We start from the raw sequence: 24,675 nt of genomic DNA, 5'->3' as shown, positions 1-24,675 counted from the left end.
ATATTTCTAAGATTTTGTATTATTTTTAGCAAAAATTTTCTGTTTGTATGTAATGATTGGCATGTATTTTAGAAGCTGTTACTTTAATTTCAGAGAGATTTAGTGATGAGGCCTTTCTTTCTAATTTGGTTTAGTTACAAGATTTAATGGTATGTTAATAATACCAAACTTACATGTTTTCTGAATTCAAGAATCTTTTTCATGCCTCTGTGCCCTTGTTTAGGCTGTTTGCTCTGCCTGGAATAACTTCTCTCACTCCTGCTTGGCAGGATTGACTCCATTCAGTGAGACTCCACTTGGATAGTCATCTGAGATAGTGTTGCTACTTGGGTGCCATTCACATCCCTGACCATTCTGCATCGACATTTTCTGTTTATATGCCTTTCTCTGTATTGGACTGAAAGCTTCTTGACTGCAGAGGATGTGTTTCATTTTCATGTTCTACTACATAGTATAATGTCTGTCATGTAATACATATTCAGTCAGTAAGGGTTTATTGAAATGAACTGATGAAATGAAATTAATCATGGCAGGTCTAGAAGAAATTGTTGAATACTTTAGATAACTGATTAAATGAGAACTAAGTACCTGTACTTTACCTAATGTGGTAATAGTTTATACCCATAGCAAAAATAATTACATATTTTCCAGATAGTTTATACCCATAGCAAAAATAATTACATATTGTCCAGTAGGCTGGACTAGAGTGGGTGAGAGATTTACTGCTGGAGAAGAGAAACAGACAGTAGGTATCAAGAGTGTGATCTGTAGTGGAGAATTCTCTCCTGCATGTCCATACTCATCCTCCTTAAATATCATTCTTTTCCTTTCCCCTCCCCATTATGTATGCACTTGAATCTCTACCAAATCTGCTGTCCTGTTAGTAGAAATAAAAAGGAAAAGTGAATAATGGTAATAACCTAGTGGTAATAATACTACAGTCTTGAGCTGTTCTAGAGGGTGTAAGGTTCTTATTCTTCATATTTCTCAGTGCCCATCCCAGAACATCAAATTGAAAAACAAGTCTGAATTTTCTTATTAGGGGTACACAGTAAGGCATAAGTACCATGGGTGGTGCCAGAGCTTCTGGGGATCGAAGAAATCTCCCTTATATCACTTCTTCCTCCTCACCCTCCCTGTCCATTGGGTGATAGAGGTCGCTTTGATTCTCTGGAATATTTTGGTAGATACACTCAACAAATAATATGTAACTCTTGTGTGTAATGTGATATGAAAATATTTAAGGCATAATACCCTCAAGGTCTTCCCACTAGGGGGCGTGGGAGTTTGAGTCAGTGAAACAAGCATGTATTATAAACTATGTGCTGTAAGTCTGATAACAAAATGCTGTGGGAATTCTCAGTAAGAAATGATGAGTATCACAATCAGGGATGATATGGTAGGGAATGGATTGTTGGTGAAGTTGATGGGTTACAGGTGAAGAAAATAGGCAAAGGCACAAAGGCGTAAGAAACTAAGATCTGTTTTGAGAACTGTAAATGTAATTTAAACTGTAATCTAAGGTTCAAGTAGGGTTGAATGGAAAATAAATTCTAGGCCATATTCAGGAAGGCTGTAAATTATAAGTAAAGGAGTTTTTATTTAAGTGGATAAGATGAAGCCCTGGGGACTTCAGAACTGATTTAGAAAGATGAATCTGCAGGACCATGTGTAACATACTACAATCTAACCTGGATACTGGTATAGTAGTCCTGGCAAGAGATAATGAGGGTCTGAAGTAGAATGTAGACAGTAGCAGTTGAAAGAAAGGAAAGGATGTAGGACACAAAGAAAATATAAGTATCATGGCAACTGATTAAGTGTAGGATGCAGAGACTTGGGAAATATCTGAAGTGATGAAGTAATGATGTTACTCCAGAAGGAGGAGAACGTAATTTGGGGGAAGGTGGTGAGTTGTAGATAGACTGATATGGCACATTATATAAGGTGAGGTGTCATGTAAACAGAAATATGGGTTTGGGAGAGATGGAAGGTAAGATGTAAATAGATTTAAAAATTATGTGATAGCTAAGGAAGGAATGAAATTTCTTTCTAAGGCCGCAAGTACAGCAAGAAGAGTAGTCTGAAGGCAGAGTCTTTGGGAACATCTCCGTGTAGAGATAAGAAACCAGTATCATGAGGGAAACTGAAGAAATAACAAAGTAGAAAGTATTAATCATTGCCTAGGATGGATCTTAGCAATAGGTCACTTTATTCTATGTAAGAATCTTTTCTCATAGGACTATTTGTACTTACCATAGCATACATTATAATATTCCACTATAAGCCTATGATAATTTTTTCCTTTATCTAAATTTCTTCTTTTTTTCAGGGACTTAATCCCATTTAAGTAGGAATATTATATAACTGAGTTGAGGTATCATAGTGCCTTTAATGCATGAACTATAACTGTGAGAATTAGCAAAAGATAAGAATACAGTCACAGGTGTTTACTCATCAGACATTATTGTTTAAGAACTACAAAATAGCCTCTGTTATAGTGCTGTACACTGTTTCTTTAATGTAAAATAAGATATTGTAGCTTCTTTATTGTCATTTATAAGGCTTCTAGATTAAAGTAGCAATTTTGATATCAGTTTTATTGATATATATTGTTTGCATTTATCCCAATTTTTATTCAACACTTAACTTTATAGGAAAAAAATCTCAAACTTAGTGTATGTCTGCTGAAGCGAGCACAAGAATCTTAAACTTAGAATATCAGCTTTTGTAAAATTAGGTTCTTATAAAACCTTAGTGAATGTGCTGGGATTGACTTATCCATACAGCAGATGTGCAGCAACCTCAACACTTTAAAACTTCATTTTGAACTTAGTAATAACAAGAAAAAACTCTTGAGCCCAAAATTTTTGTTTAAATAAGTGTGCAGATATAAAATACATTTCAGAAAGATTAAAAAAATGTTTTGGTGCTCTTATTCCTTACAAATATTCCTTATAAACAGTTGACTAAGAACACAAAGTTTCTGTTCTTTCGTGTTAATGCATGCATTACAGTTTTAAAAAGTAATGTAGCTGTACTCTTTCTGATTATGCAAGTATTTATGCCCAAGGCAAAAAAGAAACAAAAACTAGACCATATTAAAAATCATTAAAAGACTCAAATTATGTTCCCAACATTCAGAGAGAACTTATGTTAACATTTTGGACCTTACTTTTTCTGCCTTTTTTCTTGTGCTTACATTTATATACAGGCACCTGTAGAATTAGGATGATTGTGTTAATGTACTTTGTAACCAGCTCTCTTTTAATTAGTTATTTTATAGATATTTTTCCATATCAGTAATACATAGCAATGCTGTTTTCCTGCTGCCTAAAGGTAGTATATGAATGTATTGTTTAATCAGTCTCATGTTCTTTTCTTTTTCGCCATTAACTGTGTCAGTGAACATCCTTGTCTGTGTCTTATTTGAGTATTTTTCTAAGGTAAGTTTAGAGTTATAAATGTAATTTGCATTTAGAAGTTATACTTTGGAATGGGAGTGTTTTGGTTAGGATAAACTATGGCCTGATAAAGCCAGAGAATAGTTTTTCATAGTGTCAGATTCAGGTGTATCAGGATATTGTGTGTTGATCAGATGCTAAAGTGGTTCAAAAATTGATATATTGAAGGCTTTTAGGGAAAGCTGCTATATATTTGAAATGTGTTTTCTTAACACTCTAGTTGAGTGGTAGAGGATCTGATGGAGAAGAGAATAAGGATGGCTTCTCTTCCAAAGATACCCTTTGGTAATAGGCTAGGGGTAAAATTAATGCCTAAGAAAAATTATTTAGATTTATGAGTAAGTTCTGATTCCAATATTACAGTCTCATGACTTGGAAGCCAAGAGAGAATAAGCTTTTTACAAAGTAAAAAAAATTTATACATGTGGTTTTTATATATAGGGTGTTTATCATATGAAAAAAATTGCTCATATCCACAGTGTGGACCTGTTTTGGTTATTAGTAAAAAGTAATAATGATGCAGAAATTTCCTGACATTTTTACTTCAAGATTATTAGGGGATATGGTTCCTTTGTTTGCTTTTTTTTTTACACGTTTACTTAATACTTGTCTTGAAATGGCTTACCTGATTGAAAAATGTATACAAACAGATAATCTATGGGAATTACTTTTATTTTTCTGAATCAGCTGTATATAGTCTGTTAATTCAATTTTTTTTTCCTCCTTGGTTAAAAATTTGGGCATTTGACATCATTGACACTGTTTTTAACCTGCCATTTTCCTCATACTGTTCATCATATTGTCCTTATTTCACTGTACTTATTTTTATTCGCCTTTTAAAATTCACTTTGATGATTTATATGAATCTTCTCTCATAATAGATCCTTCAGAGAAGATACAGTGATTTAAAGTTTCTCAGCTCTGTGCATGTCTTGTGTATATGTAGGTTCTTATATGTTACAGTGGGTGACAGCTCAACCTTTTTTCTGTAATAGTGGCCACACAGCTCTTTCATTGTACATTCATCCTTAGAATTTACTTCTGTCATTTTTGATTTGTAGAGTGTTTGGGGACCAGATTTTTGGCTCTTCTATTAATGAAAATAATTGCTAAGCTATGAATTTTGTACAAGAATGAGTATCATAATTAATGAATTATTCCTAGTTCCTTGAATGAAGTCTTATTCTGTGGGATCAAGATTAGAAATATATATTGTAGCTTTATAGTGAATCTTGAAGTGAAGTAGTGTTAGTTTTCCAACTTTTTCTTCTTTAACATTGTGTGGGCTATCCTGGGTCTTTTGCCTCTCCTTATAAACTTTAGAATCAGTTGGTCACTATCCACAAAATAATCTCCTGGGATTTTGTTTGAGATTGCATTGAATCTGTATTTTAGTTTGAGAAGAACTGACACCTTGACAATAATGAGTCTTCCTCTCCGTGGACATGGACTATCTCTTCGTTTATTTAGTTCTTTGATTTCATATCCATATTTTGTTAGATTTATACCTAAGTATCCATTTTTTCAGGTGCTAAAGTAAATGGTATTGTGTTTTTAATGTCAGATTTCACTTGCTCTTTGCTGATATATAGGAAAGCAATTTAATTTGTATCCTGCAACCTTGTGATAATCTCTTATTAGTTCCAGGAGTTTTTTGGTCACTTTTTTTTGGATCTTCTACGTAAATGATCTGTGCACCTCCCCTGTGTCCTCCCCTCTCTTAGGGATCCAATAAGAGCTTCTTTAAAAAAAAAAACACACACACATTAAAAACCATTCTGTTTTATTAAAATATGGAGTTCGCACATAATCTAAAAACATTTCAAAATCTACCGTTTGCTCCCTGGTCAAGCTATGGATTATAAGCAGTCAGGAAGCATTCTTGTTCCATCTCATACAATGATCTGAGAGTTATGTGTTTTATGATTTTCAAGACTGAGGCTTATTATTTAATAAATGTACGCCCTTTCAGAGAGTAGTTAGCTATACTTTTCTCTGGTATCTGTGAAGATTTCTCTATTTCAGTCATATCAACTAATATTCATGACTTCGAACTATTGCTGTTATGAAGCTACATCAGGATTTTAATGGACTGCCAGCTTTTATTTCTTGAAGAGCAATTGGTATGACAATTTATCTATAAAATTCAGAATGTTCCTGTCCTATTTTAATGCAGAAGAATAATGCCCTGAACACCTACTTCATAGTAACTTACATAAATGCTATGACAGCCACAAACAGCATCTCCATTTAGATTTTCTTCTTACATTTTACATTAGTGTCCTTAATCTTCCATGGAAAAGTAGATATACTTGAAATTCACCTAATATAGAAAGGTCTGTCATATCTTTGATGCAACAATTGGCCACATAATTTTGTAAACATACTAGAAATAAAAGCATAGCATGAAGTGATTTGAGACTTGAATGACAAGACTATTTGCTTCTCAAAAAATCTCAAAAACTGTATAAAAAGGGATGCATTAAAAATAATATCTGTTCAAACATCCATCCTTCTCCTTGATCCTTTGAAGCATACTAACAAATGCACTTTTAAAATTTGGGTTATTCTCTATAATAAATACTCTGATTTAGAGTCATATCTGAAAAGTGTTATTGACTTACTGTTTTCGACTGTGAAGTCAAAGAAAAGTCGTCGATTTTATTTTAAGTCTGTTCAGTTTTTTACTGGTTAGGATGGAGTGGTGACTTACAAGCTCCTTACATATGCAACTGTAATCTGCAAGTCTGTATGGTGTTTTTGAAAACTATTTATCACCGACTAAATTTGGTTTCAACTCTTGTTAATTTAATTGTTAGTAAGACTGAAATTACTGAAGCTTAGAAAAGAAATGAAAAGTCAATACAGTGATTCTTAACTCTTTTCAAGTTAAAGTAGTATTATTTGATTATTTTAACTGCTTCTTCAAAAGAATTTTTGTTCCCCCTGGAAGAAATTATGTCTAGAGTTGTTGATTTTGAGTCCTGTACTGTGTGGGAGAGAGGAGAGAGGGACATAGTGGACTTTGAGCAGTTGATGACTACTCAAAGAGGCAATGACAGTTGTTAGATATAATGATTTATAGTTTTAGAAAGTGGTTTTGCATTCATTATCTTATTGATGTTCACAACTACTTAGAATATGACATGTTATAATAGTAGAAATGACATTAAGATAAAAGGTTTGTGATTAGAGGCTTGTGTACTTTCTACTGAACCAGAGTCTTTCTATAGAACTAGGGCAGGAAAATAGTGTTTGGCAGTTGCAGCATAGAATATGTAACTTTACCATTGCTTTGCTTTGTGACCTTGGAAATGATCAGGTAACCACTTTTGTGCTTTGTTTTTCAAGTAGGATTTATGATATGTGGCAATTTATGTTCCATAGGATTATAACACTTAAGGTGCTTGGGAAGAAAAGATCCTTTTATTATTTTTATTTATCATTATATACCATGATTATCTCCTTTTTGTTTACTTTAGCGTTTTTATCATTATCAGTTTGTCATTATTATTACTTTAATCAGACATTACTTGGAGCCACACTTTACATGTTAGAGTGAAAGGAAAGCAGGAATTCAGGAAAGTAGAAAGACATACGCCAAAATTTTCATATTCAAATGAATCCTACCTTTCCAAGCAATGACCTTGAGAAGCTATGTACCTGCTGCCATTGCTCAAAATATCCATCAGATCTCATTTTTTAAACAATAGCTCCAGGATTTTATTTGCATCTGTACAAAGATGTATCTGTTCAACATGAAAGTATTAGTGAACTCAAGTTGGTAATTTAGTTGTTGGGTTTACATGCATACTGATAAGTAGTTTTCAAAGCACTTTATTTTACTTTTTTTAAATTTTTTTATTTTTTTGATATTTGTTGGTGTATAGTAGCTTTAAAGTATTGTGCCAGTTCCTGCTATACAACAAAGCGAGTCAGCTGTATCTATACATATATCCCCATATCCCCTCCCTCGTGACCTTTCCTCCCGAGCCTCCCTCCCTATCCCACCCGTCCAGGTTATCACCAATCGAGTTGATCTCCCTGTGTTAGGCAGTTGCTTCCCACTAGCTCTCTACTTTACGTTTGGTAGTATATGAATGTCAATACTACTCTTTCACTTTGTTCCAGCTTCTCCTTCGCCACCTCCTCATGTCCTCAAGTCTGTTCTCTACATCTGCGTCTTTATTCTTCCTCTACCACTGAGTTCATCAATACCATTTTTTTAGATTCCATATATATGTGTTAGCGTGTGGTATTTGTTTTTCTCTTTCTGGCTTACTTCACTCTGTATGACAGAGTTTAGGTCCAACCACCTCACTGCAGATAACTCAGTTTCATTCCTTTTTATAGCTGAGTAATAATCCATTGTATATATGTGCCACATATTCTTTATCCATTCATCTGTTGATGGGCATTTAGGTTGCTTCCATGTCCTGCCTATTGTAAATAGTGCTGCAGTGAACATTGTGGTACATGTGTCTTTTTGGATTATGGTTTTCTCTTGGTATATGCCCAGTAGTGGGATTGCCGGGTCATATGGTACTTCTATTTTTAGTTTTTTAAGGAACCTCTATACTGTTTTCCATAGTGGCTGTACCTTTAAAGCATTTTAAACTAGTGTGTGTAGATTCAGCAACATAATGGTTTTGTTGGGTATTTTTGAACATTACATTGATAGAATGGGTTATCTTTGAAGTAATGATTGTTTGTTTTTCTAGTCAGCAGATAAGCAGCGAGCCCTAGAAGAAACCAAAGCCTACACCACCCAGTCCTTAGCAAGTGTTGCCTATCTGATAAATACCTTGGCCAACAATGTCCTGCAGATGCTGGATATCCAGGCATCCCAACTACGAAGGATGGAGTCTTCAATCAATCATATTTCACAAGTGAGACCACACTATTTTCCTATTTTGCCTGTGAGGAACACATAATAAGCACAGGCACTCTGTAATGCTAGCAGCCTTTATTATGTGAGTTAACTCACACGTATGATTTGGAAAATACAAACTCAATATTAGGTTGTTTTTGTTTCTGTCTTTTTGTCTAGTGATTATCTTCTCTGTGATTTTGATGGAGAAGTAAGCTTTAATGGTTTCATTAAAACTCAGTTGTAAAGTTAAAATTATCAGCCTCGAGGTGATAATTTGCCTGGTTTCTTCCAATTTTTACTGAATTTTACACTTCAAATGTGATAGCTTGATGACTTGTTTAAATGTCATCTTACCTCAATAATGGAAAGATTAATCTAAGTGACCTTATAAAATTATCTTTGTATAGAACTTAGAAAAAATGAATGTTATACTTTTTCCATTATAAATGTCATGCTTATGAATATATAGAAAAGAGAAAAAAATAGAAAAACAAAGCCTTTCACCACTAGTCAAACTTTTCCTGTTAGTATTTTGGTATATTTCCTTCTAATGTTTTTTCCTTCTGAATAATTTAAAAAATTTAGTTGGGTTTATAGTATGTATGGAATTTTGAGTTCTGCTCTTTTAACTTACCATTACAACAACAAACGTCTTCCCATGATGTTAATAGCTCTTTATAAACATTTTCAGTGGCTACATAATGTTGCATTTACATGTCATAGTTTTCATAACCATTCCTATATTTTGGGACCATTAAAAATATTGCAGCGAAAAACCAGTTTATAATTGCAAAATACATTTTTAAAAACATTAAAAAGAAAATGTTTTGATCTGTCTGCTTCTCTTTGAGATCTTTGGAGCTTTTCTATTTTAGCACTCTTGTCATTTGAGTAACTTGGTATTCAATACTCTTTTTAGAACTAAATGATTAGAACTCTTCTGGAATAAAAAGAGTTTTAAAATGTGCATATTACCTTTTTTCGTATATCTTAAGAATTCAGGACTCTTGAAATTGACTAATACATCAATTTAAGTCTGAAGTTTAATTTATTTAATTAAAGTCAGCATAATCAAATCAGTTATGTAAGGTCTACCTTATATTTCTGTTAAGTTCATCAGACCATTCAGAGGGATTTCTTGTTATTTAATATTATTTAATCTTAAATCTGAATTTGCTACTATAAGGGTTTCTTCACATCCCATATAAACTCTGTAGACATCATATAATTTATTGCTTGTTGTATTGCTGTGTGTCCTAAACTAAAAAAAAAAAAGTATTGGTGAGTTTTAATGAGTGAGAGGTAAATTTTTATTCTGAAAGGACGTCCTAGAGGACATAGTCAGAGGCATTTTAAATGATGAAATAGATGAAGTTCATCTTCTGTAGAAGAAGGGATGTTGACAAATTGCTAATCTGATATAGAATTTTGAGGTTTATACTTCAGAGTCTTAACATTTCTACATGTTTGAAATCTTGGCAAAGAATCTCAAAAAGAAATTAAGAAGAAAAGTGTAAATGCAGAAGAGAAATTAATATATTAGCATTTCTAAAAAGGAGGAACAACTTTTTATTTGTAAGAGAAAGTAAGAGAGATTGTGTGGGTAGATAATGACAATAAGAAAATGACAGTGAAGGTAATCATCTATATTCTGTTTGGAATTCTGTAGTTCTTTGGTAAAAAAGTGTAGCAACCTTAAGGAGGGAGGTGATTACGTTTACTCTAAGTTGTAAGTATATGTATTCAGTTAATGAGAACTTTTTTTTTTGAGTACCACATAAATCTGTATTTAATTAATACGGTCTAATTAATACTGTCTTTTATAGCTATTCTAATGAAATAAGTAAAAAATGGAAGAGATGAATGGATGGAGATTGGTAGGTCAGAAATAACAGGGGTCTGAGTCAGAGCTGTCAAGAATATGTTGAGTCGCCTTCATTTGTAGTTGAGTATCTAGAGGACAGTGCTTTGAAAAGCAAGGGATCTGCAACTCTACAATAGTTAAGTTTGTACCAAATATACTCAAGTATGTTGGATGAGGAGTTGAGTAGGAGACATGGGCTGATGGAGGCTATAGCTAAGAAAAAAGAGCAAATTTTTAAAAATTTTACATATTTTTTAGCATTTGCCATAAGGATTGAAATTTTTTTCAGTTACATTTAATGTACAGGTAGAGTCCTTTGTTTTAAAAGTCAATTGAATATCAAACCTATTTGATGCTCTTTAGAATGAAATATTATTCCATAGTGTAAGAGAAGGTGTTTTCTATTTTTAAAGCAAATACTCAGTAAATACTCTAAAACAAGGATTGGCAAACTTTTTTGTAAAGGGCTAGATAGTCAATATTTTAGGCTTTGTGAGCCACATAGGGTTTCAATCTCATATGATTCTTTGTGGTTTTTTTTTTTTTTTTTTTGGCCACACTGCACACGACATTGGGGATCTTAGTTCCCTGACCAGGGGTCAAACCTGTGCCCCCTGCAGTGGAAACATGAAGTGCTAACCACTGGACAGCCAGGGAATTCCTGTGTTGTATGTTTTTAAGCAGCTGTTTAAATATGTAAAAAGCATTCTTAGCTTTTGAGCCGTATAAAAGCAGGCTTCAGGCCAGTTTTGGCGTATGGACTGTAGTTTGTAAGCTCTTGCTCTAAAATACTGGTTTTCAAATGTTTGGCGCTTAAATTTTATTATTATGCTTTATTAAAAACATTATTTTGATTTTAGAGGGAGTTAGAAGGTTCTCAAGATATCTTGAGATCATATTTTTTTTGCATTTGGAGCAAAAATACTAGGTTGCAAGAATTTGAAGAGAAGATGGGGTTGGAGAAGCAAAGAAATGGAGGTTCAGTCAGATCAAAGATGAGATCACATGTATATTGGAATGGTAAGTGTCAAGAGTTGTTGTTGAGGATTGTCTGGTAGAGTGGCTAAGGACCGGTAGATATTAGATATCTGAGGTATTCAATTTCTTTCCTCATCAGTATCTTTTTTCTATCTCCTAGGTAAGAACCTTATCACTTTCCAGTCTCTTAGTGCTCTCGTTCTTTTCTCCGTTTTAATAGAGATGAACACTGAGGATTGGGAGGTCGGGAGGATAGGGGATCTAGATTTTACTCTGGACCTTCTGCTGACTTGTGTGATGTTTGACTTATTTGAACTTCACTTTTCTCACCTGTAAAGTGATAGGATTGATAAGATGATTTATGAGCTGTCTTCCATTTTGAATTATTCTCACAATGGTGAGATTCTCACAAATGAACTTGATTTATATTTGCTTTTTTCTTCTTTCTTTTCTGCTGGCTCTGCTGTTTACCTCAGTCTGTGCCCTACTTACCTCAACCCTCTATCACTCTGATGTAACTGAACTATTTCCAAGTTACTTTCATTTTGAATCTGAAGATGGAAATTCCATTGACTCTACCAACTATGTATCAGGAAGAAATAATTCAACAAAACAAAGTAATAACCCATTCTCTCAATGTCAAATGTTTTGAAAAACAACATAGAATTGATTATTAATATTTAGTATCAGAAACTTTTGTACTAAAAAGACAGGATAGTATTAGGTAGTATACTAATTTACACCACACTCACCATATTTGTAAGGCAGTGTTAGGATAGGTTCTTGATGTGGATTGCCTTAGGTATTTTAAGGATGTTAAATTTTAAAGAAATTCTACGTCTAGTTTTCTTGTTATCCTGTCAATTCTTTGGAAACATATTATTTAAAAGATAAATGAAATTCTTAATCTTCAAGCTGAGAGTAGGAGTTAATGCTAAATATTTTTTCAAGAATATGTAGTTGTCAGAGCAAAGATTTAATTTTACTGAATACATGTGTAAGCAAAGCACACAGAGCTACTTTTAAGTCAGTATAGCATTATGTGTAAGGATGAATGCTGTTTACTGTGTCCATGTCCATTTCTTTTAAGGTAAAAAAAAGATTTTATAGAACATTACTCAAACCAAAATTCTTATAAACTTGTAAACTAAAATTCTTCTCTTAACTACTAAAAACAGTCAATACTGTTTGTGTTGAGTTCAACATGGCTTAGAAGAAGATCAAGAGAGGGCAAAGGGCAACATAAAGAACTTAAAAAGTAGTGTTTCTCGCACGCTTGCAAGAGCTGACTAGAACTTAATGGGCCAGGTGTTAAAGTAGTTAGCAGGTAGCAAGTAGAGGAGATAGAAAGGAATGACTGCAAAATAATATAGGAATGGAAGTGATTCTTCTTAAGGGTTTAGGTACTGCTAAAAGGCAATGGAAGATCTAAACCCTGAGGATCTCACCATGTAGGGTAATTTTTGTTTAAAACACTTTATATATACATAGACTTGTTTAAAAATTCCCAATTTTAAATTAAGGAAATCCCACTAATGGTTATCAGTGTGTAATTATGTATAGAAAGTAGGATTTATACAGTTCCTAATTAATTTTATATGTGTAGTTTATATCATTTTATAAAAAATGAATAACTGAAAATTACCCATTCAGTTCGTTAATAGTTAATTTTTTATGAAAGATGAAGTGTAAAGCATATTTGTAATTTAAATAACTAAATGCTTATTTGAAACATTAACTTACTAATTTTAAAGAATGGAAATGGAAATATATTTTAAAACACCCAACTTAGTTAATCCACTGTAACTGTTTGATTGCAGGTGTTTTCCCACACTGATGGGCAGCTAACTGAGGTAGTGCTATCCAGTATAGCCTGCTCTCATTATTCTGTGGTAATGGGAAAATGCATGGATAATCCGAAAACAAAATACTTTGTATACTACCTTCCTGTCTTGTTATCTGCTGTGGCCTGAGCATGTGCTTGGGTCCATGATAGAGGTGTGGGAGGGGGATTCAGGCTTGCAAAGGAGATGAAAGTCAAGGCCATGAGAGGTATTCTAGAGGAGCCTGGGTTTGCTACTGCGTGGCTGAAGTGTCCTGGGGGAGCCTGCAGCATGTGAGACCAGCTTGGCAATAGCTGTGAGAGGATGGAGAAACAAATTAGTAAGGAACTGAGGGAGGAAAGATGTTTAACTCTTTCACAGTTGCAGCGATATTACTTGGCGTATTTTTTGGTTAACAGGTAGCAAACAATAATAGTATTAATAGCAGTGTACTTACGTTAGTTTTGGTCTCCTTTGCTAGCTAACTCATTTTTCACTTGTCATAGGTGAGTGCTATTAATCGAGGCCTCTTCTAAATGAGAGTGAGTTTATTGACATATAACTCGTATTTTTAGAAATCCAGAATAAGTTGAAAATACTCTTCTTACTATTAAAATTCTAACTAGTTATCAATGTTGAACTCATACTTCCAAAATTTAACTTAATACATTTTACCATTGCAATGTCAAAAGGATATTGTGAAGGCAAAGGCAGTGGTGATTACTGAAAGCTGTGGGTTTGATTTAGGAAAAACATACAAGCCATATTAAAAAATATGTTTTAGGAGGTTTACAAAAGTTCTTTTAAAACCGACAGTTGGCTGTGAGTTGATGAATGTTGAGGTTGGATGTTAGGTATATGGAGGATGTTCATTAAATTACTCTAATTTGAATATGACTGTATTTTCTACCAGAGAAATCTTTGAAAAATTTGAATTAGGCGATTGCTGAAAACTTCAGAATCTTCTGGACCAAACTTTTTCCTCCTTATTTATGTAACAGATTTATTGTTCTCTATTAAGTTGTTATTCAGACTTAAGATAAAATCATAGCTATTTTCTGAAGGTGTATTTGATTCTGTCCATGGGAACTCCTACAGTTCAATTCAGTGTGGTATTAGGATGGCAAGAATACAGATTATACTTTTGGATTTTCTTAACCATATATTACTTTTATTATTTTAGATGATTTTTTAAAGTTAATGACATCAAATATTAATATTTATACTTAGGCAGTCACTAAAGGCATTAATCAAAAATCAACTCTTGCAAAACATTTGGAAACAATTGATATTTGAGAGTGAAGAGTGTAAGGGACAGATGAATTAGTCCTTCTTCTACATCATTGGTTCTCAGTCAGGGCAGTTTACCCCCCAGGGAACAATTGGCAACCTCAGACATTTTTGGTTGTTACAACTTGGGGTGGGGAGTGCTACAGATATCTACTGGGATGCTTCTCTGCATCCTACAATGCTCAGGACAGCCCTCCCACAACAAAGAATTATCTGGCCCAAAATGTTAGTAGTGTTGCTATTGAGAAACCCTGCTCTAGTTTTCCTAAGATGTAGGCATTCTTTTAGAGTAGACAACTAGAAACGTATAACCAAACTAAATTATTTTGGCTTTCTGTAGACATACAGTGTGAAGAATTACGTTTTAAAATATGCCTTCAGTTTTAATGAGATTTTATACAAGAAGCAACAAAGAATGTTTTCCTCATAATTCCTTCAAGCAGTTCCTTTAAGAGTTTAGTGCTGGGCAAATGGTCACCTTCCTAATGAAGGGGTGTATATTTCTTTGTAACTCATTATTTACACTTTGCCTTCTCTAGGAAGCTAAGAGCCTGATTTTATTATGCCTTATTATAGCAACTATCATTTATTTAGGCTTATTTGTAAAAGTTCTGTGATCATTTCTTTTGCTATGTTAGTTTTCCTTTTATGCTTACTGTAATGGCTTATGCAGGTTTGGGTTGTGTGTTTATGTGTAATAAAGAGAGTATGTAAGTCATATATAAGTGCCCCCAATCCCCAGGTATGATCTAAGTGTTTTAATGCTTTTTAAAAAGCTTCAGTTTTTTCAAACAATTTAAAATATGTGTCTGTTATAAAATATAACTGTATATTAGTGCAGAAAATAGTGAGAAGTTACCCCCTCTTTTCATTCTCCAGAGATTTATTAATACTTCTAGCAGGAAAGTTTGAAATTGAAGTTCCAGTTTGTCTTAAGCTTAGAATTCTGTTATTGTTGATTAGGTTTATTACATTTTTATGTTTTCATTTCTAATAAGAGAATTGTATTTCTAATAACTAAGCAGAATGAAAACACTGTCGAAAGAGGATTACATTCCCTAATAAATTATCTTTTATTGGTATGACAAAGACCAGTTATATATAAAAAATAAGTGTCATATTTTGGTTATTTTGAAGTATACATGATAAGTATGAAATCTTCCTAGCTCATATTTTTGATAATTCAGAATGACTCTGTAAAAATTATTCAAAAGTAAAATGTGATTAATTTCCATTTTTCTGAAGTTAAAAATAAGTAAATTCCAATATTGTCACTAATATGCAAACTACTTTTTTCTGTTATAGCTCCCCCAAGCAGTTGAAAAGGAAAGCAGATTTTGTAATTTTTCTAATATGCACAGAAAAAGTTCAAAGCTTATTTTTGTCTTAAAAAGAAATCCTTAAAATAATAAGATCACTACCTTGGCCGGTATTCGATTTGATGCTTCGTTTAGATATTTATTAGTTATGAACTTATAGGTTCTGTTGCTTTTAAGATCTCTTGGTTAAAATGGGAGCCTTCAAATTTGTATGAAGTTTCCTTCATACTTTATGTAGTTTAGAAGAGTAAGTAATCAATGTTCCTGTTTCTTAAAGTCGTATTTAATAATGCCATGACGGTTATCATCTTTCATTTCCATTTCTGTGTTACTACCTGGTTATTCTTTTAGTAAGGGTAAGTTGAAGTAGGTTTGGGGAGGAGTTAGCAGAAGTGTCTATTAATTGCTGCTTAAGCCATTAATGGTGGCAAGAGATGTGAACAAATTTAGTGAAGTATCTTTCAAACTTTTTAAATTGCAGCCCACAGTTAAAAATACATTTTATAGTCCATCTAGTACACAGTTTAATGTGTATATTTATATACATAATATATTTTAAGAAAAAATACCTTACTATGTGTATGTCATTTGATATTTCTGTTCTTTTTCATTTAAAATAATTGCTGCTCACGTCTTACTAAATTGCACCTTGCAGTTTGAAAAATGCTGCTTTAGTGTATTAACTACTTGTGCTTATGGAGAACTTCACCCTCTGTTAGCAAATAGAAAACTGAGTAAAAACACATTGTTATTATGTAATAAGTTATATCCTATTTTCAACATGTAATAAATAAAATAATGAAATATTTTACAAGCATTTTGTCATGATAAACTATAAGCAGCGTTGCCTCAGTAACCTTAAGTTTCTCTGTAAAAAATGACTCTTATTTTTAACATTGTATTTACAATTTAGGCCTCTCTTTTTTAACATAAAAAGATATTTAAACACTAATAGAAATTTGAAAATGTAACCAGATTGATCACTGGGGCTTTTTTTTTGAGGATTTTTTTTTTCTTACACTGTGCAGCTTGTGGGATCTTAGTTCCCCAACCAGAGATTGAACCCAGGCACTCAGCAGTGAAAGCACAGAGTCCTAACCACTGGACCACCAGGGAATTCCTTCACTGGGGCTTTCTTTATTTTCTTTTTTTCTTTTTTTTCCCTTTTAAGAACTTTTATTGAGATACAATTGACATACAATAAACTGCATATATTTAAAGTGTACAATTTGATTTTTTTTCTTATTAGTAATGTATATATGGCAATCCCAATCTCCCAATTCATCCCACCCCAACCCCCCCACTTTCCCCACCTGGTGTCCATATGTTTGTTCTCTGCACCTGTGTCTCTTTTTCTGCGTTGCAAACCGGTTGATCTGTACCATTTTTCTATAGTCCGCATATATGTGTTAACCTACGATATTTGTTTTTCACTTTCTGACTCACTTCACTCTGTATGACAGTCTCTAGGTCCATCCATGTCGCTACAAATGACCCAATTTGATTCCTTTTTGCAGCTGAGTAATATTCCATTGTATATATGTACCACATCTTCTTTATCCATTCATCTGTTGATGGACATTTAGGTTGTTTCCATATCACTGGGGCTTTCTTAATCAGGTTAAATCTTAATGGAGAGGGGAAAAATTAGTATGCTTTAACCCAGAGGCTGGCGAACTTTTTCTGTAAAGGGCCAGCTAGTAAATATTTTATGCTTTGCAGTCCTTAAGGTCTGTTACAACTACTCACCTCTGCCATTGTATCGTGAAAATATCTAAGCAAATAGAATGACTGTGTTCCAATAAAACTTTATGGAAACTGAAATTTGAATTCCATATAATTTTCACATGTGAAGACTTTATTTTTTCTTTTGACTAGTTTCAACCATTAAAACGTGTAAATACCACTCTTAGCTTTTGGGCTTTAAAAAATCAGGTGGTGAGCCAGATTTGGTCTGCCAGACATGGTTTCCCAACCCTTGCTTTAGCCTGAAAACGGAGAAATTCAGCATTGGTCCCAAAAGGAGAAATTAGCAATTGTGGTTAAGAATATGAATAATGATATTAATCTCTAAGTATTTATATTTTAATTTTTCTGGATATTAGAGCTATACATTTTTGTGGTGTATTTATATTATGTTTTGTAGACCGTTGATATTCATAAAGAGAAAGTTGCAAGAAGAGAAATTGGTATTTTGACTACCAATAAAAACACTTCGAGAACACATAAGATTATTGCTCCAGCCAATCTTGAACGACCAGTTCGTTATATTAGAAAACCTATTGATTATACAATTCTAGATGATATTGGACATGGAGTAAAGGTAGGTATAATTTTTGTCAAACTTAAAAATAATAGCCCATAATGGAAAATTATCCGTTTATCTTTTCTTTTCAGAGGATCAGGTCTTGGCCTAATTGTAATTCTGAAGATTTCTTACCACTGTACTGTGTCATCCTTCTTTGTTCTTAGTGTGATGTTTTCAAGTTTTAAACAATCATCTTTGAGTGAATTTTATTTGCTTAATCAGTTGTGAAAATACCTCATATAGATCTGGAAATAAATGTGGTATATTTCTAATCGTTTAATGATTTAGTTTGACTAATTAAAATTATTCAGTTTGTTATTAAAGTATTTATTTCAAAAATTTATCAGCAGACTTTTGGCATTAGTTTTCAGAAAGAACATATAAACAAACATGTACTTTGAATTTTTCTAAAACAAATTTATCTCAACATTTTGAGTGAGAATAATGTAGATAGAACTAATATGTGAATTGGTATTTCCACTGCTTTTGAGTATATAGCCGTTATATATTTTGGCTATCTTTTAAAATGTATTTCAGTGCCTACTATGTATGTAAAGCACCATATAATCACTAACCGGGGAGCGCATATAACTTTCATTTAAATTGGTGTTTGTACTTAAACTGTTCAGAGCTTCAGCTAAGTATTAGGTTATTTAAAGTTTGCATCTCAGCAGTGATTTGAAAGACAATGACTTTTCAAATGTGATGCTGAATAAATATGTATATGCCTATAAATGAAACTGTACTGTTCATGCAGTTGATTTATGTCTAATATAAGCAAATTTAAATTTAAAAAATATACCCCACACAAGTATGTCTAGAAATTAGTTAAATCTAAATTTAATGTAGATCTAGGTAAAAGAATATGTACAGTGTAAGTTTTTTTAAAAATTCTTTTTCTTTCTCACAATTTTGGTATAAGCACTATTATCTGAAATTTGATTTTTAATATTATAATGAACACCTAATGCATTTAGATTACAGTACTAATTAGAGCATGTTAAAATAGGATGTGTAATTGGATGGATAATTATAACTGAAATTTATTCTAACTTGGAAAAATCTTTTGAGATTTATTTGAGGCTAACAACTGCTAATAGAAAATTTTAGGATACTGCCAGAATCTAATGACAAAAAGGCACTTAGAATATAAAACATCATATTTGTACTTGCCCACTTACATAATAAAAAGGTGATCCCCTAATTCTTATTTAATCCTGAAGTAAATGTTCTTTAGGGCCTCCGTAGTCCCTTTGATTTTTTGGACTTTTAGTGTTTAGGGGTCACTAATTTGAAGAAATCTTTAGTAAAGTTGTTTTTAAATAAAAGTGTCTTATATAATTTCATCCAAAAACTCCTGTTCATGACACATTCTGCTTTAACCACTCTTTCTATGATCTACTGAAACATTATTTTTTAATGCTGAATGCTTAACTTGTTTTTTCTTTGTTTTTTTCCTTTCTCTTCACATCCTGAAGTTCCAACTAACCTTTCAATGCTTTTCTCCCTTACCTCTTTTATTTGCTCCATTTATGCATTAAGTGGTTGCTTAGATTTAAGGTAAGAGATTCCAGGGCTGGATTTCCATTCTTTGTTCTTACATAGAGTATTACATATGGGGAGTGAAGAGATATTTGGCACTTGGCCTTTTAAAACCAACAAATAATTCTTCTATTTTATTTTATTTTATTTTATTTTATTTTATTTTATTTTATTTTATTATTTTATTTTATTTTATTTTATTTTTGTCATGCAACTTTGTGTCTTCATGTTCCATGAGGGCAGATATTTTTGACTGTTTTGTTCATTGCCCTATCCTGTGTGCTTAGAACAGTGCCTGACACACATTAGACACTTAGTAAATATTTGTTGAATAAATGGTTATTTTTGCAGTGTTAATATATTTTGTGAAACTGAAATGTAAGTTACCCTATCATAAAATATCATTATGAAATAAAATTAGCTGGGTTTTTATAAATGTAGAAATTTTGTTATGGATTAGAGGGCTGCTACTGTGCTTCATTTAATCCTCCCCCTGTGTAATAGCCTTTTTATTCTATAAATGGTGTGCTTTATTATACACTCTTGACTCTTAACCACTCTTAAAAAAATTGAAAATTGGAAAGTATTCGGTGTTATGGGTGTTTAAGTTGCAGTATCATGTATTTTGCAAAAAAACAAAATTAGTCTTTTTATTCAAATTGTTATATAAATTATATATTTCAGTATAAACTCACTTTAAGAGGTTTTCAACCTGAGTATTATATGCAAAACATCAATAGCTTATTATAAACAAAATACAAGTTAAGAATTAGACATATATCCTTTTGTCACTTATTTCAGTAACATTTTAGTATTTTGGAGGGAAAAAATGGGAAAAGACATTCAAGAAGAATCAAGAAGCCTGTCAGAATGATACTGAAATTATTGTTACCAAACTGATCATGCATTTCCTTTTTGTTCTTTTTTCTTAGCTGAATTCTATAATTCCTTTTGAAATATATATTCTTACCATGTACCCTGTTATTTGTCATGTCTTCAGTGTAGGAAGTGATAACAAGAAACCAAGATGACTAAAATCTGAATCATTAACTAGCTACTAACCACAGCCCCAGAAAGTTAAACAGATCATGGTAGAGAGATGTGACTAGAGGAGCCCAGGCAGATGTACTTTGTATGTTATTGAAGTGTTGGCTCTAAGCCCTTAGTCTCGGTGAGTGAGGCATGTGGAATTGTGAGGAGATTCCTTCGCATAAAATAGGTAAAAATAGACCAAAAGCGGTCTTTGTGGCTATCTTGGCTTTTTTCCTCTAAAGTCTGTATTCAGATTTTGGCTATTGATAACATTAACCCCTAAAGTGATGGAACTGCACAGAAAGATTCACTGAAGGAAAGACAAAAAAAAAAAAAAACCCCAAAACAGACCAGTTCTTTCCCCATAAAGTTTAGACCAGCTTGCCTAAGGAGCTCTCCCTGGCTCATTTCCTCCAAACCCTACTATGATTCCTTCTTGGTCTTTCTGGGTTCAGGATCTGTTCTGTGTGAGAGAGAGGCCAGAGTGAGGGGGGAAATGAGAGGTTCCTAGAAAGAAAGATCTAATAAGGGAACATCACACTTGGATAAGATTCCTTAACGTCTTTACTCTTTGCACCCAGAAGCTCCACTCCTGAGTACTATGGCTCTATGTAGTTGTCCCTACTTTGTTGGGGTGGGGTTGACAGGGGGAGAAGTGTACCCTGAGTTCATCCTAGAAGCTAAAATTTGCCAGTTCTCTGTCTTTCCTTTCTTCTTATCCTTCTTCGTGAGTATGTCTGTCTTCTCTAAACGTGTGGCACATAGTTAATAATTTGGGATGAACCAGAACAAAGTAGAGTGAAAAAAATATTCAGCATAAGCAAATCATGACACTTTTTAGGCTGGTAGAAAAAAATTAATTGCTTTAGAAGGTTGATTAATGGAATAATTGAATATATTAAGATATAAAATAGAATTTTAAAATGTTAAAGTTGGAAAGAACTGCAGATAGTAAACTGTCTTGAGGGACTTGACCACAGCTTCTGCCCATCCTCACTACACCACATCCAGACACAACCTATCATACTACTCCTCTTCTCTTAGTATATTTAAATCTTGCTCTTGTTAAAACTTGTTGACACTCCAGCTCAGATTTTTCTCTAGGAAACCTTCTGTAGCTATTTCTTCTTACATTGATATTTCTTTTTTGGAGATTTCTGTGTAATTTGTAGATGTTACTTTTTGTTTTAAATGTGAGTCTTATTCTACAGTAACTTCCTTAAAAGCAGAGAAATTGTTTTACAGACCTTTGTCTTCTTTTATTTTTCATATTTTTTTACCCTTGTGCCTAGTAGTCTGGTGGTAGGTGGTTTAAATGAGGGATATATCACAGATACCATTTTAGAATGTGTCTGTCACTGTTAAGTTGCAGCAAGTCATCTATTCGTGGGAAATTTCTCCATAGCAGAGGTGATGTGCTCTGTGAACTAGAGATAGCTGGCTGGCCAGCTTTATAAAAAATACTGTAGTTTATAGGGTACTGAAAAGCACTGAGATTTGTAATGAGCCTTATATATGATATACGTGATATTATATATCAGGGTTCAAGGAGGGTATTGCATGTACCAACAAAGGATAGAGCAGGAGAGATAGCAGCACGTTAGAAGCAGTATTAAGGTATAATAATTGGCCTGATAGTTGATTCTAGTTGCAGTGATCTCCAGAGTCTGGGAGAGCAGACCACTCTGGTCATAAAGGAGCTGCTCTTACTCTCAACTATTATCTGCATTTCTTAGTTCAGGCCAGTGGGAAAGTATTTGAGCTGTGGTTCATGCATTAACCTTCATCACCTTAATGAAATATTGCTTCTATTTTGAGGGTTTCTTTCTGGCAGGGAAAAAAAAAGGACCTTTCCTGCTGTTTCTCCGTGTGCCTAATTCCTGCTTCACTTAGCTCTCAGTGGTGACTTTTCCCTTTGTGGCATCAAAAAATACCCACATTAATTGAATTATTATTGGGATCAGCCACCAAAGTTTCATTCCAATTCCCAAATAAACCTTTGAAAAGTATGATGAGCACTCCTGTTCATGATTTAGGGCCACTAACTACACATTTATGTGTCAGATGGTAGTTTTGCCTACTTGTGTTATATTTTATAGTTTCATGTGGAATTGCTGTTATGAAGTGGGTGCAGTGTTGCTTTGTTTTCTTTGTCCTGAGTTTGTGGTATGTCCTCCCTCCTTCCCTCTCTCTCTCTCTCTCTAATTAAGCTCTCCTTCAACACACTCACAATTTAGTCATGAGTTTTGCTCCTTGTCAGGAAACACTGTGTTCCCCTATAACTTCCCTCAAAGTAGTTTTTAGAACCGTGATGACTATCCAGTAAATAATTTTTTACCAAATATTTTAGATGTGAAATACAGTTTCTTAACTTTTATCATAGATGAGATCTATATTATAATTGTTTTGTTTGGCATTTATTCCTGTTCTTGTCCCTTTTCCTCATATTAGATGGCAGTATTTATATTTTGCATAGCATAGTCATTGTTTTACTTAGCATATAAACATTTTTCACAAGGAAAGCTACCTTGAAGAAATTTTGAATACTCTTTTAGCTTAATACAAAGGTAGTGTAGCATCAGTGAAGTATAAAATTATAGATTAGTTGGACATTCCACAGGAACTCTTTGGTTTCTTAAGTGAATTACGTTACTCACACAAACCCCATTAACCAAACAAATAGAACCATTTGATGATTCTACAGATCATAAAATGTATCAAGCTTTATAGAAATGTCCACCAGATTTTAATTTAGAGTTAATTTTTTATTATTTGTGTAGATTAAAAGATTTATAGAGAAGATACTGCAATTTAAACAAAACACCTTACATACCAAAACCTTAAGCAAATTAAAGCTGCAAAGCTGTTTTCAAGTATTTTAGCTATTCCATGTATAGAATAAAATTCTGTTTTACTCTTTTTCTATCCCTGCTCCTTTTCCTTCCTGTTTCTAGCAAATTGATGTAGTTTAGTGGTTCTCCTTCATCACTTGAAGTGACTTTGGGTTTTATGTTGTTTAAGGTTGAGCTTAAAGGACTTTGGTTACTACTTTTAAAAATCTTCTGGTATCATAAATTAAGATATACAGTTTTAAAAGCTATTGGTTATTTGTCATATTACTCCTAAAATTTTCCCCAAATGTGGATTAATTTTTTAAAGACTTCTGGCATTTTCCTTTTAAGATACGATTTAGTATACCCTCTGCTTATTAATGAGGGGGAGAGCAAGGATAAGTTAATCTTTATTCTTCCTTGATAACCAGTTTGTTTTGTATTTGTTGTTTAAAAGCAATAACAAAAGGATTACAGATAACTGCTTAACTTTAAAAATATTGGTATTTCAAAGGTATCATTTGTCATTAAAGATTGTTTTAACATCACACACAACTTGTTCACTGGGCTATTGATTTGAAGAATTTGTTACTTGAGATATTATTTCTTGCCTATTCAGATAACAGGTAGTATTTTAGGATTTTTGAATATTCCATTTAAGCCAGAGTTAATTTTGACAGCCTCAATACTTGGTATATAATTATGACTTGTTTTCTTAAAATTTATATTTTAAAATTACAATTATAAGTATATTCTGATTTCAAAAGTGTAATGTCTTGCAGTTTCATTTTATAAGTATAATTTGAATACTCTGGACATATTCTTACTAGAAAAGTTAAGATCCTTTTTTGAGTGTTTGGCAATCCAGAATATTAGGGGCTTAAAATAGGGTCAGGTATTGAACATATATGGTGAACATTACTAACTCTAACCAATTGATAATCTCACACAATTTGAGATTGCATTTGATCTATATTTATGCATGACTTCTAACTTCTTAAGGTATCCAGATTTCTGGGGCTTTCTGTGTAAGTGCTGACTTACTCCTTTGGTGGCATTCATTGTTCCTAGATCGCCCGACTTTCCCTCACTTAAATTTTCAATTGGGGATAGAATAGCGAGGAATCACAGCTTAGCTCTGACTTAGGACTATGTTATTACATCTTTCCCACGCCTAAATTAATCTTCATTTTGGGCCTGAGTGGGTTTAATTGCCATTGGAACTAGTACATTGCCAGTGGCTGCAGTTGAATGGGATACCTCAGCCCTACCTTTCTGGTTCAGATGTTTAGGAACATGCCTTAACTTCTGGCAGTTCTCAGGTAGGTGATTCTTTGATAAGGGAACATTA

General features: G+C 33.1%; 1 protein-coding gene across 11 annotated transcripts in view; it reads left to right on the top strand.

Annotated features, from left to right (window-relative positions):
• Positions 1-24,675, top strand: part of ABI2 (abl interactor 2) — a 94,277-nt gene that overhangs the window by 38,351 nt on the left and 31,251 nt on the right. For 8 of the 11 annotated variants that reach the window (XM_057745801.1, XM_057745800.1, XM_057745799.1 and 5 more), the window contains exons 2-3: positions 8,186-8,353; positions 17,758-17,934. In XM_057745801.1, the coding sequence (XP_057601784.1) occupies positions 8,186-8,353; positions 17,758-17,934 (345 nt within the window). Of the gene's footprint in view, positions 1-8,185; positions 8,354-11,192; positions 11,222-17,757; positions 17,935-24,675 lie in introns of those variants that run through there. The other 3 variants (XM_057745803.1, XM_057745802.1, XM_057745804.1) reach the window with 2 other exon arrangements.

Source organism: Hippopotamus amphibius, chromosome 8 (genome assembly GCF_030028045.1).
Source record: "Hippopotamus amphibius kiboko isolate mHipAmp2 chromosome 8, mHipAmp2.hap2, whole genome shotgun sequence".
NCBI classification, from domain to species: domain Eukaryota; kingdom Metazoa; phylum Chordata; class Mammalia; order Artiodactyla; family Hippopotamidae; genus Hippopotamus; species Hippopotamus amphibius.
The sequence above is the reverse complement of the archived record's forward strand: the minus strand, read 5'-3'. Positions and strand labels throughout refer to the sequence as shown.